The sequence below is a fragment of the Telmatherina bonti genome (genome assembly GCF_933228915.1).
Source record: "Telmatherina bonti genome assembly, chromosome: 17".
In the NCBI taxonomy this organism is placed as follows: domain Eukaryota; kingdom Metazoa; phylum Chordata; class Actinopteri; order Atheriniformes; family Telmatherinidae; genus Telmatherina; species Telmatherina bonti.
This window is the reverse complement of record NC_136615.1, coordinates 28,652,459-28,668,365: the sequence shown is the minus strand read 5'-3', so window position 1 is coordinate 28,668,365 and position 15,907 is coordinate 28,652,459. Positions and strand designations below refer to the sequence as shown.

The window sequence follows — 15,907 nt, the reverse complement described above, 5'->3', positions numbered from 1 at the left end:
CAAACCCTTACATATCCATAGTAGAGTACATCTCTGCAACTACAAGGCCTAGCTAAATACTTTTGGAGGTACTGAAAAGGGAGATTTGTTAAAATGTGTAAATATCTGTATTTGAAGAATAAATGAAGATTGCACATAGCACGAATGAAAAACATCTCCGGCATAAAAAAAACAAATAAATACTTTCAGGATATGAATTTTCATTTGAAATGATGCAGCTGTAGATTTTAAGTAAGGATTAAACAATTTGGAGCAGTGCATTACATACTATTAATGCACGATGCAGAGTCTAGAAGACCACGACACAAAGTCCATTAAAACCGTGTAATGCACAGATCCAAGTTGTTCAATCTGCTACCATGGTCCCACATAGTTAACATTTAATAACAAATGTTTATTTCTTTTTCACAAAACTTGATAATATGCTAAAGGAGAAAAAAACATTTCACATTAAAATCTGGGTTTTGTTTTTTTTTTTTTGTTTTATAACTTTAAAATAAGTTTTTTGGTCAAAAATTGATTTTTTTTTTTCATTCAATTTTAAATGTTTAATTGTTTTGATGCCAGACAAAGAACAAGTTACTGCTTTTCTCCAGCAGAGGGTGAAATGTTTTTCTTTGACTTTCTAGTATCATGACGTTAAATCACTTTTGGAAAACACTTAAACAGAAGACGGAGAACAGCGGACAGCCTGCAAAAATGCAGAGAGATAAATCCTCCAACATTACATTGTAAGTCTAAAGTGTGGACACATTTGGAATGTTTTGCTTTGAAGGGAAAAGCAGAGCTGGACATGTCGAAAACAATTTGTAAACTCTGTAATGCACATGTTGTGTACTGCAGTAACACAACTAACGTTACTGCCCACCTAGCAAGACGCCATCCTGAGCTAAATGCAGCGCTAATAGCTAAACGTAGCTAAACCAGCACCTTTACAAGCAGTTCAAGCTTTTAAAACAAGAATATAAGTTCAAACAGCTGGTCAGGATATACTGCGGCTGAATAAATCTTAAAAATGACACACAGTTGATTGTTTTATTTGGGAAATCTGGCTCGTGATATAGTCTGTAAACTTTGTCATCTTGCAACTTTTCACATAGTCTGGTGTTTAAAAACCAAAGTAAAAGTCAGCCATACTGAGGAATCGTAGGAAAAGCGTAACGTCCTAGCCCTGTAAAGTATAGGAACTATTTTATGTTGATCTCTATGTACTTTTTATGCTGAACAGCTGTTGTCAAGCTACAGCGTGTTTCTCTCATTCCCCTGTCAAAAGCAGCTTATCTGAACCAGCGCGTTGCTATGGTGACGTCCATGACAAAGTGATATTACAGTGATTAAACTTGCCAAATTAAGTGTGCATATATATATGAAAATAATGGGCGCTAGTTGGCATTAAAATTCTCACTGATCATGGTATTACCTCTATTAATTCACTGTACAGCATGTGAACAAATCTGATCAAACAACTCTGAAGAGATTTTAGTGCAGACAGTTCATATAAGTTCATCATCTGCTCTGATTTACAAATAGATTGGCTAGCTGTTATCTTATTTACTTTATTTATTGATAAATGGATGGTACATATTAATTATTGGTATGAATCTCAGTCAATGACAAGAGTATGGAAGATTACATCCAGGTTTAAATTATTCGGTCTCTTGACAGACCAATATCAGCTGCGTGAAATAAAAACAATACAGCAATGACTTTAGCAACTCAAACTTTGGATAAAACTGATTTCAAGAACTGTGTTGCATAAAATGTCCAAATCTTTCACATGTCAGACATTTAATGTCAGCGTTTACGCTGACAGACAAGAAACAGGGCTGCAAACGTACATCAACTCAAGAAGCAACAGAGCTTGTTTATCTTAAATAAATCACTTTAAGATGAAGGTTAAAAGATGGAGACACATCATTTTGCTGCCTCAAAATATTTAGATAATTTGTAAAAAAATTTCTTCAATCTCCATCCAAATCGGTGCTGGCTCCATAAACGTCTCGTGCATCCACATGAGTTGCAGGAGTAATCTGACTACTTGGAGCATTGCAACAAGCAAAGACACTGTTTGATATATATGTTTAAAGGTTTGTAGTGTGGAGTTGCCATGACAACTGTTCCCCGTTGAACTGCTTGAAATCATATAAAGTATTTGACTACTTTTGCTCCACTGTTTTTTTTTTTTTTTTACCCCACTCTTCTCGTTCATTTTGTGCATGTTGATCTCCTCTAAACCACAGAATAAACGAGTTAGTGAAATCGCCTCTGTGCACTCTCATAGCTGACGATTGAAAATGAAAACTTGAACTACAGGAGGAAACAGCTCTGTGGACTTTTCCTCTCTGAGCTCCTGATAGAAGAACACCAACACAGAAACGCACCAATCAGAAAGAAAGGAAGGGACCTGAACAAACACAGCGCAACAGCTGTGTCAACCAAACAGGCACAGCACACACACACACACACATGCACACACACTCCTCAGCAGCCTTACAAGCTCCTTTCCACCCAGTTTAACAGGATACAACATCCTCATGTACGCAAGAGGAAAAGTAGAGTCTTGAATACAGCTTACGCTGCAAAAACGTTTGAAGTACACTGAAAATGATCATTTTAATTTTATATTCTACACTTTAGACAGAACTACATGGTACGCTTTAATAATACATCCCAGAGATTCTCAGTATTTAGTAGGGCTGTAACGATATGCTTTTGTTCCGATTCGATTTGATTCTGATTTTTTTGCAATTCTCACAGTTCTTTGATATTGCTGATTTTTGTAGATTTTAAAAAAAATGTATAAAACCTATTTTTGATCATCTTTTTTTTTTTTTATTTCAATGAGAAAAAACAACACAGTAGCCAGACCATCATTCTGCTGCGAAAATGCCGAAGAAGACGAGTAAAAACATCAATAAAAATGACAAAATTTTTTAAATGGATTATTTTTATTTATTTAAAAAAAAAATCTATTTTAAAATTGTGAAGCAAAAAAACATCCCATTTTTTGATTTTTCGATTAGATTTTTTGATCTGACCTGACCATCATCTGTTTGCCTTTTACCAACATGACAGCATTTAAATTTTTATCTTTTATCATGAAGCTCTGTGATGTTCCTCTACGTGATATTAGCCCAGCTGAGGTAGAGATCATCCTCTCCACTCATTCACAACTCTTCACACACTATGCCGCTGTGAAGGGCTGAGACTTTGTCCCAATGCCTCATGGTTCTCCCCCTTCAGGGACTTTCAGCTATGAGTCCATGACCCATTTTTTCTCTGGATCTGAGCTCCTCTGCAGCATCACTACCAAGCACATTTAACACTCTTGATCTTAAAGAGACAGGCATGTTTTAGCAATGAGAACAGTCCACACTGCTCCTTTGTTCTGCTTCATAAATGTGATAAAAAACACCTTGAATTCACATAAAATTATCTTGAAATACACATTAGATGACATTTTAAGTTCTGAAATGGAGGTTAAAGTCATTAGTGTTACTTAAATAACATAAAACCAAAATATTTTCTACTGCTACATAAACTAATAAATTGGTGTTAAACTGATTCAAAAGCATAAATAATAATAATAATAATAATTTAAAAAAAAAAAAAAAAAAAAAAGTCTGCTATTCTGCCTTGAGTTGCGTAATACTATAACTGGCCCCAACCAGCACAAACTGGTTGAACAAAGAGCAGAAAAGGATGATGTGCTTGTAGCTTTATGGTCTACAGTAGAAATCCAATCAAAGGTCAGAGGCCAGTATGAGAAGGTCATTGGGGAGTTTGTGGGAGGCAAATAAAGAAACGTGATTGCAGAGACACTGCGGTGTGAAAAGACTGTAGCGGTGGACTGAACTCTGTTGCCTCAGACATAAAGCTGTCTGACACACATGACAGTATAGGATTTCTTTTGGGGGGAAAACTGGCTCGTAGCCATTTCACAGAACTCTATCCGGCCATCAGAGTAAAGTGTTACGATGACGTTTCTGGAAACCATATTTAGTTAGAAACACGGTCAATCTTTTTTAATGTTTCTCTGGGATGCGTAGCCTTGTTTGTCAACAGGGATTAGCTCACGTAAAAAAGTTCAAAGTTCAATCAATATTTTTTTCTTTTAAATGCAGGTGGGACACCATAAAAAACTGCAAAAAAAAAAAAGGTTCCGCCTCATTCAATGCCTGTGCAAAACGTGGAGACCTAATAATCATGATCATCCAGCAACGCATGGCATTTAGGACTTTGACAGCACATCTGAAAAACAGGATTGTGGAAGATCCCCACTGGGTCATTCCAGTGTACGGTATGCTGGGATGGCCTAGGGCGGCTGTAACTCAGGAAGAAGAGCAGTCGTCTAGTCTTTCACTTGGAAAGTTAGGAGATTAATTCCACGCTTCCCTTGACTATGTGCTGAAGTGTCCTTGGGTAAGATATTGAACCCTAAGTGTCCCCCCGATGTGCTTATCGGGGTATGTAAGTCGCTTTGGATAAAAGCGTCTGCTAAATGACTGTAGAACAGAATAGAATTAAATCACACTTTTGTCATTGGAGGTATTGCGTAACTCATCCTTGTGGCTCCAAATCCATTCTGAGTTCCTACAACAGCTTCACAACAGCAATGCTGGATTAGTGGTATGTTTTATTTATTCTTTCCTCATACGTCCCAAAAATATTCACGCAAAGGTGAAATTCTTCTTTGCGTCTCCTTGCTTTGTTTCGATGTCTACTTCTTATGGCAATGTACACAATTATGCACATGACTGTTTGCACATACTTTTGAAACATGTTAAATGTAGGCATAGTTTCTACGAATAAAATTGCTCTCAGGTTTGCGGGTGCTAAATTAATATATTAACATTATCTGCTCCCAACACACACAGCGTGTGAACACCCCATATTGCATATTCATTGTGGCAGACATACTAACAGGATGCAGATGTGCTATTTTGCACTTTTAAAGGTGCAACCCTCAGGGCACTGTTAGTAAATAAGTTTTCTCTTTGTATGTGGGTATGCAGTAAGTCTGCACACGTTTTAGGGCATGCAAACCTTTAGTAGATCTGGCCCTCAGTGTTCTAATACACAAAACCAGAGAGAAAAACTAGTGGGGGCTAATAAAGGTGTCTCTGCTTGGCTTCCTTGTGGCACAAACAAAAAAGTAACCTTTTTTGGAGCAGGTTTCCATGGTAATACAGTCTGCTAATCAATAAATCTGCTTCTTGATATTGAAAATCCAGAGTTGAATCAGAAGTAAATTAGCCTAACCACTAATCCTGCTTTGTAGTTGAGGCCTCTTAAGTCACGACTATCGGTCAGTCATCATGATGTGAAAGTGTTGCTTCTTTTGGAGAAATTATGATGTATTATAATTATATTCTCTGTTGCTGCTGCAGATATTCCTATGCACTCATTCATAATCTTAGCCAATAGACTCAATGCCGACTCATAAAGCTGAATGGACTAAAAACAATGTAGATGGAAACCTGCAATGTTGACACACACACACGCCTGATAGCCGTCTGTCTACTTTGCAGTACAGGAACCATTCAGCAGTCAGAAGTCAGTTGGCTTTCCATTTGGATAAATCAAAGTGAGCGAGGTAAACGCGACTCAAAATATTTATTTTGTCATGAAAAAATTAATCTGCTTCCAGGTCCCCATCTGATATGAGTAGCTCTAAGCTTGGCCCATGCTTCAGGATTCTTTAAGATCTGCTTCTGATTCTCCAAACTGAGAGCTCTCTGACAGTAGCTACATTTCCATTACAGTTTTTCACAAAATAAAAGCGATATTTGTAAGTTACAAAAAACAATTGCAATTTGCAGGTGTTTCTATTGAACAGTGTTTAGCATATAAGCGCTAGTCCTGCGGTTGCAGCTTATGCATGATAACCACGTCGCTATTATTTTTGGATTTTCTACTTGCTGCATTGAATTTGCTACGGCTTTTCGAAGCATTTCTCCTTCATTTTCATTTCTAAAACTCCGAAATTCGCTGTTGTTTGTTCCATACCACGCCATCTTTCCCAGAATGAACTGGTCAGGATCCACCACATCACATCAGGCGGACACGTAAATGCAAAAGAAGTGTTTCCTTTACACTGATATAGTTCAAGATCAAAAAGTCTATAAAAAAAAAACAACCTCATGACAACGTAAAAACTTTTGAGACTTTTTTAAAAATGTAGGTGTTTCCATTTGTGTCTTTGTATTTCTTTTATTTATTTATATTCAGTTTTTGTGCAATTATAGATGTAATGGAAACACATTTAGTTATGCACTACAGGTTATGTAATGGCTTCTCAAAAGTGCCCCGTCATAATATTCCTTCAAAATGTCACAAAGCACAATGGAAGGAAGATAATAATAAGGCTATATTACACTGCCTGGCCAAAAAAAAAAAAAAAAAAAAAAAAAAAACAGAGTACAGGCCTCCTATTGGATAATTACTGCAGGGATGATTATCTTTCAGTTGGCAACAAGTTATTTCACCCCAACTGATCCAATGTTCAGCTTCTCATTCCTTAAACAGCCATGTAGAAAGACAAATGCCATGGTTGTGGAAAAGATGTTAATCTGTTTAAAAACTGGTTTTCGCAAGCAGATCATCAAAGAAGATGCAGAAACTAATACACAGAGTCAAGAGTTGTACAACACAGAGCGGGGAAACAACTTCCAGGAAGAAAATGTGGTCGGGAAAAAATTCTGCATGATGGTTGTCACTTCAATGTTTGGTGAAATGAAATGGAAGAAAAACAACAGTAGAACTCAAGTCGGTGTTTAACAGTGAAAGTACCTCCATATTTACTATTTGAAGATAAGTCAAGTGATTGGGACTTAACAACTGTGTAGCCATAAAAAACCACTATCAGTAAGGCTAACTGGGGGAAAATGCTTCAGTTGCATAATGACTGGACTCTGGACCAACATTAGAAGATCATGACGTCTGATGAGTTCAGATTTATCCTTTTCCAGAGCATCACAGTAAGAAGAGCGGCAGGTGAAGGGATGCAGCCATGCAGGCTTGTACAAGCCTGTGGGAGCAGTCTATGGTCTGGGCTTGCTGCAGTTGGTCCGGTCTATGTTCACAACATGATGTGTCGCAAGAATGAGTTAAGCTGATACTTGAATGTACATTTTAATTTACATTTTAGTGGATACTTCCATTTCATATCATTTTATATGTGTATCTTTTATTTCAGGTTTTATACAGAATGATGTAGTTCAGTGGTCTGAGGCTGCATCTGCCTGCCAAAGATATTATTATATATCTATATTGCACTTAAATTAAGATAAGATCTAGTAAATGTAATGATCACACTGACATCTATACTTGTGTTTTACTGCATGAGGTATTGTATCTGGTAAAGGGTTACCAGTGTCCGTTTGGATCATAGACTGTATATAAAGAGATGGACGGAGCCTCTGTGACGTCACCCATAGGTTTCTGAAGAGCTGAATTGAAGCTCGTTGGGCGCTTCCTACAATCGCCATCTTGGCAGGGGCATGCGTGACGTCTTGCCCAGAAAATACAAATATGGGCAAAAAGGAGGAGCTGAAAGCGGGGCTGTGAGCGTCATGGTGGATGATTGACATCGAATGAACTCCGAGCTGCATGTAGCTAAGAGCTAACCGAGCTAACCCGGAGATAACAGGAGCTAACCAGCTAAGGGAGGTAAACGGGCTAAAGCTAAGTCACGTTGTTAACCGGCTAAAAACCGTGGTTGCTCTACGTTCTTCTTACTTGAAGCAGGAGATTGGGTACCTGTCAATCAAAAGGACACACCCCTAAATATGCCGAACTTCAAGATTAAATTACTTCTAAATGGGCAAATACTAAAAAAGATCACTCCTCCTACAGCTGTCATGAAGGTAAACCTGACCTATTAAACCGAAAATGGATTTTTGAACCAGGCTGTAAACATGTTTATTTCTGCCGTGAAGTTGGCCTTTCTGACATGGGTGTCTATGGGGATTTGCTCTGTTTTGCAGCCCCTAGTGGATGAGGGGGGAACTGCAGTTTTATACACTTCCGCATAGGCTTCACTTTTAACCACCGGAGGTTGCCGCTTGGTTTGGATGCTAAAAGCTACAACCTGTTTCTATTCCCAGAGGCATATTATTGAACTGTCCCTTCTCCTCCTCCTGTCAATCTAATGGAGACTAGCTGTGCAATACAGCTCCAAATTAAAGCATCTCTCCTGAGACTATTACCCCAATTTCACCATTTTAATTGGAAATCTGTCACATTGAGAAGCTGAAGACAGTCGGACATTCTACAAGTTCATCATTTATCAAAATGGTTGCTCCAAATGGATTTCTTCTTTCTCCGCATTGCTGTGATGCTCAAATGGGGAATTGTGAGGAAATATTGTGCTAGCTTTGAGTCGGTCATGCTAACTGTTAAAATAACAACTGAAAGCATCCTCATGCTATCCTTCCGCTGTTTTCTTGGCCAGCACTGCTTGGCTCTGAGAATGCAGCGATCTTCTATAAGTAGATACTTCTGTAACCCTTAAATATGGCTCCACTGTATGTGTCAGAGTATGCATGCAAAAAGAGGACGAGAGAGCAGTCATGTGCCGCTGGAGGAGTGGGAGGAGGAGGATCTCTGCCAGCTCTGACACAGCACTCTTCCATAGTGAAGGAGAAGGCAAATTCAATAAGATTATAAGCTACTGTAACCCTGCATTAGGGCTGTATTTCATAGAGAGCCCTGCATGCTATGCAGGCACATCGATGTGACACTACAGCATGGTTTTATTTGTATATGTGTTCTGCATGTATGTGTGTTTTATGAAGGGCTGCAAGGACTGCGTCAGACACTGGAGCCCAGACGAGTGTGTGACGCTCTGGTTCAGTGATGCTTCCAAGGTCAGTGTGGGTCTTTTGTGTGTGTGTGTGTGTGTGTGTGTGTGTGTGTATGCACCAAAGCATATGCATGCCCCTTTCTGGATCACCTTCCTACTCCCCGATGCGGATGGTGCAATTCCACTCCTGCCTGCATCCAGAAACTTCCAAGGAAGGTTGAGTTGACTCTGCTCAGAAACACGTGACCGAGCCTTGGGACCCTCAGCTACAGAAAGGCTATCAGCCTAGCTTAGCATAAAGAATACAGCTAGCTGTAAACAGCAAGGCTCTGTTTAAAGTACATAATCAAACTGTTTGGTAATTATTCATATTTGTGTGTTCATTTATTATTCATATTATGTGTTCATATTTGTAGTTTTATGACATACTTTTTTTTTTGGTATTTTTGCAGCCATCTTGGTTGATCTTCATAAAAGAACAGGAACACAGTCCTGATCCAGAACTAGCAATGGATTTCTGGTTAGTTTTTGGCTCAAGTCAAGGTTAGATTTCATACTAAACACTGGGTGGGGGGGGGGGACTGAATCGAAAAATTGAAAAAGCGAAAAATCAAAAAATCTAAAAATTGAAAAAAATTTAAAAGTATTTTTAAAAAAAGGGAATGTTGTGATTTTTTGCTTCACAGTTTTGAATTTTTTTTTTTTTTTTTTTTTTTTTTAGTTAAAATTATTATTTTTTTAAATAGACAAGATAATCAATTATAAATTTTTGGTCATTTTATTGTTTTTATTGGTCTTTGTACTTGTCTTCTTGGGCGTTATTGCAGCAAAATGATGGTCTGGCAACTGTGCTGTTTTTTCTAATTGAAATCAAGAAAAATGATGGGCAAAAAAAAGTTTTATCATTTCTTTGTTTGTTTTTAATCTACAAAAATCACCAATATCAAAGAATTGTGAAAATAGCAATTTAAATCGAATGGGCACCCAAAAAATCTGAATCGAATCGAGTCGGGACAAAAACGTATCGTACCAGCCCTATCACAACCCCCTGAAAATTAGCATTTCTTCTTCTCCTTTCCTGTTCTGGTATGCTGTCAGCATACCAAACATTCATCCAGTAAACGGTAAAAAATGTCATTTCAATACTTCAAAACCTCCTGCTGCTGTGCACAATATAGATATTGCAGACACCAATGAAACACTTGATCTCATGACAAAACATAAGCGACAGCAAAGCTATTACTAAACATGCTAAGACAGCCGTTGTTAAACCAAAAGCTCAAAGGTTGTGTACCAACTACGAGTTGAGAGGGGATGGCAGCAGAAGGTGCTAATCCAAAGACATTTGTAAACACCTTCATGCAACACACCAATGGTGTCCAAAGTTGGTCCTGGTCTGGTCCTGCTGTCCTGTAGGTTTTCCATGTGTCCCTGTTCCAACACATCGATCTGCCACTGAATGGATTCAGCAACCTATGAAGTTCTGCACAATGACTGATTAATTCAGTCAGGTGTGTTGGAGCAGGGATGCATGGAAAACCTGCAGGATTGTGGCCGTAAAGGACCAGAGCTGGTTTAAAACCTTTTCCCTGGTCGATGCTTTGTTCTAACCATGTTTCTTCATTTTCTGCCTTGGTAATGCCTGTTAGTGGTTCAATGTAGTTTAACTGGTTAAATCTACATGTTGTGAAACACACAGTTACAAAAATCTACAAGCTATGACCTACATATTACTATATTCATTTGGCACAGTCGCTGACACAAAGCAACAGCCTGGGGAAGCTCTGCCATTTGTGACACTACTGTTTTGGACAAGAGGGCAAATGTTAGCTAGCCTACATGCTCTCCGGTGGGTTTGAGAAGTTCTTTCTTCTTATTATTATTATTATAAACTGAACTAATGTTCTTTCTTTTCACTGAATTATAATTTGGACTGTGAATGTCTGTGAAAATGCCTTGAGATGACTTCATGAATCACGCTGTACAAGTAAAAATGGACTGAATTGAAAAATGCTGTTGATGTTTTTTTAAAATATTTTTTTGTTTTTGTTGTTATTGTTTTTTTTTCTTTGTTGTTTTTTTTTTTTTTTTTGGCTGTTTTTGACATTGTTATGTAAAGTAAAAGAGGAAAATAAAAAGTTTAAAAAAAAAAAGAAAAATGCAACTTTAACCCATATTTATCACAATCTTCCAACACTAATAGGTTGCATGAAGACAACCACTCCTGCACATGAGATCATTTCTAATGAGCAGATTGTAATAAATTGTATTTCTATGATGTCTTATGATTAGCTCATTTACAATATGGTTATTTGTATTTATATTTAAGTAATGAAAACCTAAATATGTTTATTAAGTCTACTACCAAGAACAGATGCGTGGAAGTAAAATAACCCAAATGAGTGAATTTGCTGGTTTTGGCAACACACCAGGCACAGAACACCATAAACTATGAATTAAAAAAAGTATTATACCTTTATCAAAATGAACAAATGAATGAATTCTTGTCTGAATGGAGAAATTAAAACCTAAAATTCCCTCGTGTTAAACAAAGATGGAGTGAAAGCTTGGGATTGACCCCAGCTGCACCGTTTGCACTAAACAGCAAAGTGTTCTTCCATTTCCGTGACAATCCCAGCAGCAGCAGGAGCGTTTAAATAACAATCAGGTTGCCTTTGACTCATGACATCCTCATGGTTTCGTTTTATTTTTCTCTCCACTGCTTCCTACATATGATGCTCACATTCAGGCATGAAAAGGGGAGGGTGAAACGCAGCCTACTGCCCATCCCCCCCTCTCCCTCCAACCCGGCTGCTGCAGAGAGAGAACCCATGATGGTGTCACCCTCCCCTCGTTCTCATCTCAACCCCCACCACCACTACCTCCACCAATCCCATCCCAGCTCCACCTCAACCAAACACAGTGCAGGTGTTGCCTCCTGCGTCCCTGCTGTTACCTTCAGGGAAACATGCTCGCCAGTGTTTACACTGTTCTGGAAAATATAATTCTCTGAAGCTCTGAGGACCCGAATAAAGACCCGCCTTCAGCTTTACAAACTGGGTCTCACTGTAAGTGAAAGTTACAAAGCCTAAATAATTAAAAACCGCCCCACGTGCAAAGATAATATGTGATGTTGTGTTGTGTAATATTGGCAGAAATGTTTCCATCTAGATTCAGACTAAAATCAATGTGATTCTCAGAGGTGATACAGGAACTGGTTGCATGCACACTTTTTCTCATCTGGGCTGCAAAAGCATGCAATCAAATATGCTTCCTCATCACCTCTGCACAAGTAGTAGAGCTAATACTCAACTTAATGGTTGCACTAAGCAAATATATATATATATATATATATATATATATATATATATATATATATATATATATATATATATATATATATATATATATATAAAACATATTATAGTAACAATAATGAAACTGTCAACATTTCAATCAGTAATGGATTAACAAATATTTACTTTTAGCATTAGATACACAAACCAAGTGGTAGGAATGAGAAAAGCAGGTTTTATTTCACTCAAATTCTCAAAAATATGTATTATAGTTGCTGAAGGGTTTGCTCAACCAAAGCATCGAGTTGCCAATTAAATGGTTATGTTATTATTAAGTCTTCACTCTGAATTATGGTAATATGATTATTATTACAAAACTGAATGTGATTTGTTCCTTTTTAGCCATATACCCCAGTAGATAAGGAAGAACGACAGCAATACCAACACTATAACATAAATACTTTAAATGTGTCTTTAGAAATAAGAACAGGCGGCTAAACTCGCTCCATGAGAGAGACCTGGCTCCTCTGGAAAACAGCAGGTAGAAACGAGGCCGAGTTTGGTGTGATGGGATGGGGTGTGGGCCAAAATCTTGCAGCAGGTTTCTGGATGCCGAACACGATACACACAAACTGTAATTCAGTTTAGGGACGTAAAGAATCAGCAGTCTGAGCAGCAGAAAGACATCTGCGTGACGATGTGTGTTTGTGAAACGAGAAACCGAATCAATCAGTCGAGCAAAACGAAGCAAATCTTGCACCACGCGCAGCGCACGTCGCCCAATAAATAAATAAACACATAAATAAAACCGCGCTGCAAGACGCGACGGCACCTGCCTGCAAACGAAATGGCCTCTTTGGTTTACAAGGCCTGTTTGACATCATCAGCACCACAGATACTTGTGTCTTGTTGACCCTGCTGAGAATCGAACTGCGATGCCACATCCAGGCCTGTATCAGTTCCGCAAACACACACACAGACACACACACACACACACACACACACACACACACACACACACACACACAAACTAACGCAGGAAAAGAAAATACTGTACTGCGGGTCAAGAGTGATGGAAGATGGCACATGATTGGCTTGATCATCACCACCAAAGAGCAGGATGAGGCTGAAAGCGCGAGCAGCTGATAAGTTCATCATGTTGCGCCATTTATGGGAAAACAAAGCAAGGCGCAGTTTGGATGGATAAAGGTGGTTTTTACGCAGCACGTTTCTGCTCCATCAGAGGGTGAGGCACCGATCCAAATAAGGGAATCCCGCTGATTAGGTCTTAATTGATCAGATTATCTATAAATTACACTAAACGACAGCGTGTGAGAGAAGAAAGCGTGCATAACAAGGCTTCAACCACGTTATGACTGAATTAAAGGATGATTGTGGCTAAATGGGCGTGCGTGGGGGATTGTTTCCCTGCAGGATTTTCTCGCCCTGCTTGAGAAGGATGTTTTATATGATGTGTAACTTGGAGACATGATCGCTGGTTAGAACCATTTGGTCTGAAATAGGGTTGCGCATCTTCACCGCAGGCGCACAGAGAGGCAGGCCAGCCTCCGCAGGACATATGGACCCTTCACTACTCCTCTGCGTTTTACACTGGGCTACAATGGAAGGCTAATAGCACCGCCTTCATCTTCATCATCATCACCATCAGAGGCAGCAACATCTCTCAGATGCACTAGCAATCATCCGCATCCCGCTAAAATAAAACAAAACACGTGAGATCTCTCTGTCAGCTTCTGATAAAAAGAATAAAGAACAAAGTCTTACTTTCGCCGACCACCGCCTTTAATCCGATAGGTGCCATGATGCTGCTGAATGTTGGACCGAGTGATCACCCTCTGCCTCCTCCCTCCTCTCTGTTCATCTCACACCGCAGCGGAGGAGCCTCCACTTGGAAACGTCACTACGTATCCTTCCGCGTCTACACCACGGATGCTGCTGGTCTGCGCCTCTTTAGCTCACACTGCTTATTTCAGGAAAATCAATGTTGTGTCCATAACTAACCAATATATGAAACCTATACTGGTTAGTTAGGGACGGATAAACTTTACATGCATCTCGGTATCAATATATGTGACTGAGCATAAAATCTTCTCATCAGGGGTAGGTGGAAAATTTTGATGGGACTAGAAAGGGGTACAAAGGCTAGTGCAAGTGGGAGTTTTGAAAAACAAAAAATAAACAAACAAGTTGAATATATATGATATATGTAATTATAGCTAGGGGTCACTTATTATACAAAGTAAAGCAAGATTTTCTATTTGTTTTTAGATAAATTTACAGGGATCTAGTCTTACATGCTTAACTGCTGTTGCACAAACACTTATACTTTGATAATAACAAGAAAAAAAAATTGAGCCAAATCACACATTTGATCTGTGTTTTCTCAGCATTATTTACCTTAACTTTGCAAAGTCATCAGATCTTTGGAAGGATTTTTAGCCCCTTGGTACACACTTGGTAAATTTTTTTTTTTTTTTTTTTTAATAAAGTGTTTTCTATATTTACTAATGTCATCAAAACTTTGTTTACTTGAATCTTTTTGTTTAATCTATTTTGAGTTTCTGGTTAAAATCTGCCATGTTGGTGGTCATCAATTCAGCGAGTATGTGAGCTAATTTTATTTAATTTAAGACTTAAAGACAGATTAAAAACAAGCTTTTGTTTACTTCCAAGTCAAACTTTTTATGTCGTGCCTTTTGCAGGGAAACACCAACAGTGTTAAAAACAGCTGTTTTAGAAATATTTTTTCATTGCAGCTGTGGTTATTATGTGTCGACACAGACTTATGTTTGACTGATTAAGTGACTGAATACTTTTACTTCTGTGCCGGCTAAATCTTCATAGTTCATGATGTTTCTTTTAGTACTACTTCTCAGTTATTAAGTATTGGAGCATCTATTCTTGGACTTCAAAAACAAAGATAGGCCTAAATAGTTCCACGAATTAAGGACAGGATTGTTAAAAAGACAACAAACATCAATAGTGTTGTTGTTTAGATGTATGAACTCTGATGATAAGAGTTGTCATAACGCATAAAAAGGAACAAAACGTTAACTTTATTATTATTATTATTATTATTATTATTATTATTTAGACTTATTTTTAAGAGCCAAATAAGTTTTGCACAAGTTGGTCCTTTCTTTCTTTCTTGATGAATTGTCTTCTATGAACATAGCAACAATTTTGTCCATTGTGGATTTGTTTTATTTGGATTAAATGTACCATAATACATTTTATTGAACCGGAATGGGTCTTTAAAATTAAGGTACCATATGACTTACAAACAAAGACATACAACACACACAAGCTTTCCCCTGTAATTGTCAGGTTTTTCACTGCAAAAGAAGAAAAACTGATCTAAAAAAAGACATCCATTTATTATACAAATTCACATCCACAAAAATATCTAATAAAACTACCGTCACGGTCACTATGGTAACAAAACCTTCACGCTCACAAAGATATTAACGCTCGTCCTGGGCCAGACATTGAGCATGTGCACTTCAGGTGGCAGACTTACCTGTATTATAAGATGATTGATAGGAAACCTTACCTTCAGATTTTACATCCAGTTGCATCACTGCAGTCATTAATGAGGAAAATATCACATTTATTTTAATTAAATTTTCTGTAACGAGCGAAGAGTCAATGTAAAGCTGCAGTTTACACACAAACCATCCACAAGGGGGCAGCATTGTTCGGTGTGTAAGAAGAAGAGCGGATTACTAAACTGCTCTTTGCAAATAAAGTTAATGTGGCTCATTTATTAAAATTATTAAGGAAA

General features: G+C 38.1%; 1 protein-coding gene across 1 annotated transcript in view; it reads right to left on the bottom strand.

Annotated features, from left to right (window-relative positions):
* The window catches only part of stxbp1a (syntaxin binding protein 1a), a gene marked incomplete at both ends in the record, with an annotated part of 34,085 nt that extends 20,161 nt beyond the window's left edge, over window positions 1–13,924 (bottom strand). Inside the window, one exon of the mRNA XM_079257261.1 lies at window positions 13,888–13,924. Coding sequence (XP_079113387.1) covers window positions 13,888–13,924 — 37 coding nt within the window. The remainder of the gene's footprint in view (window positions 1–13,887) is intronic.
* Between the last annotated feature and the right edge of the window lie 1,983 nt (window positions 13,925–15,907).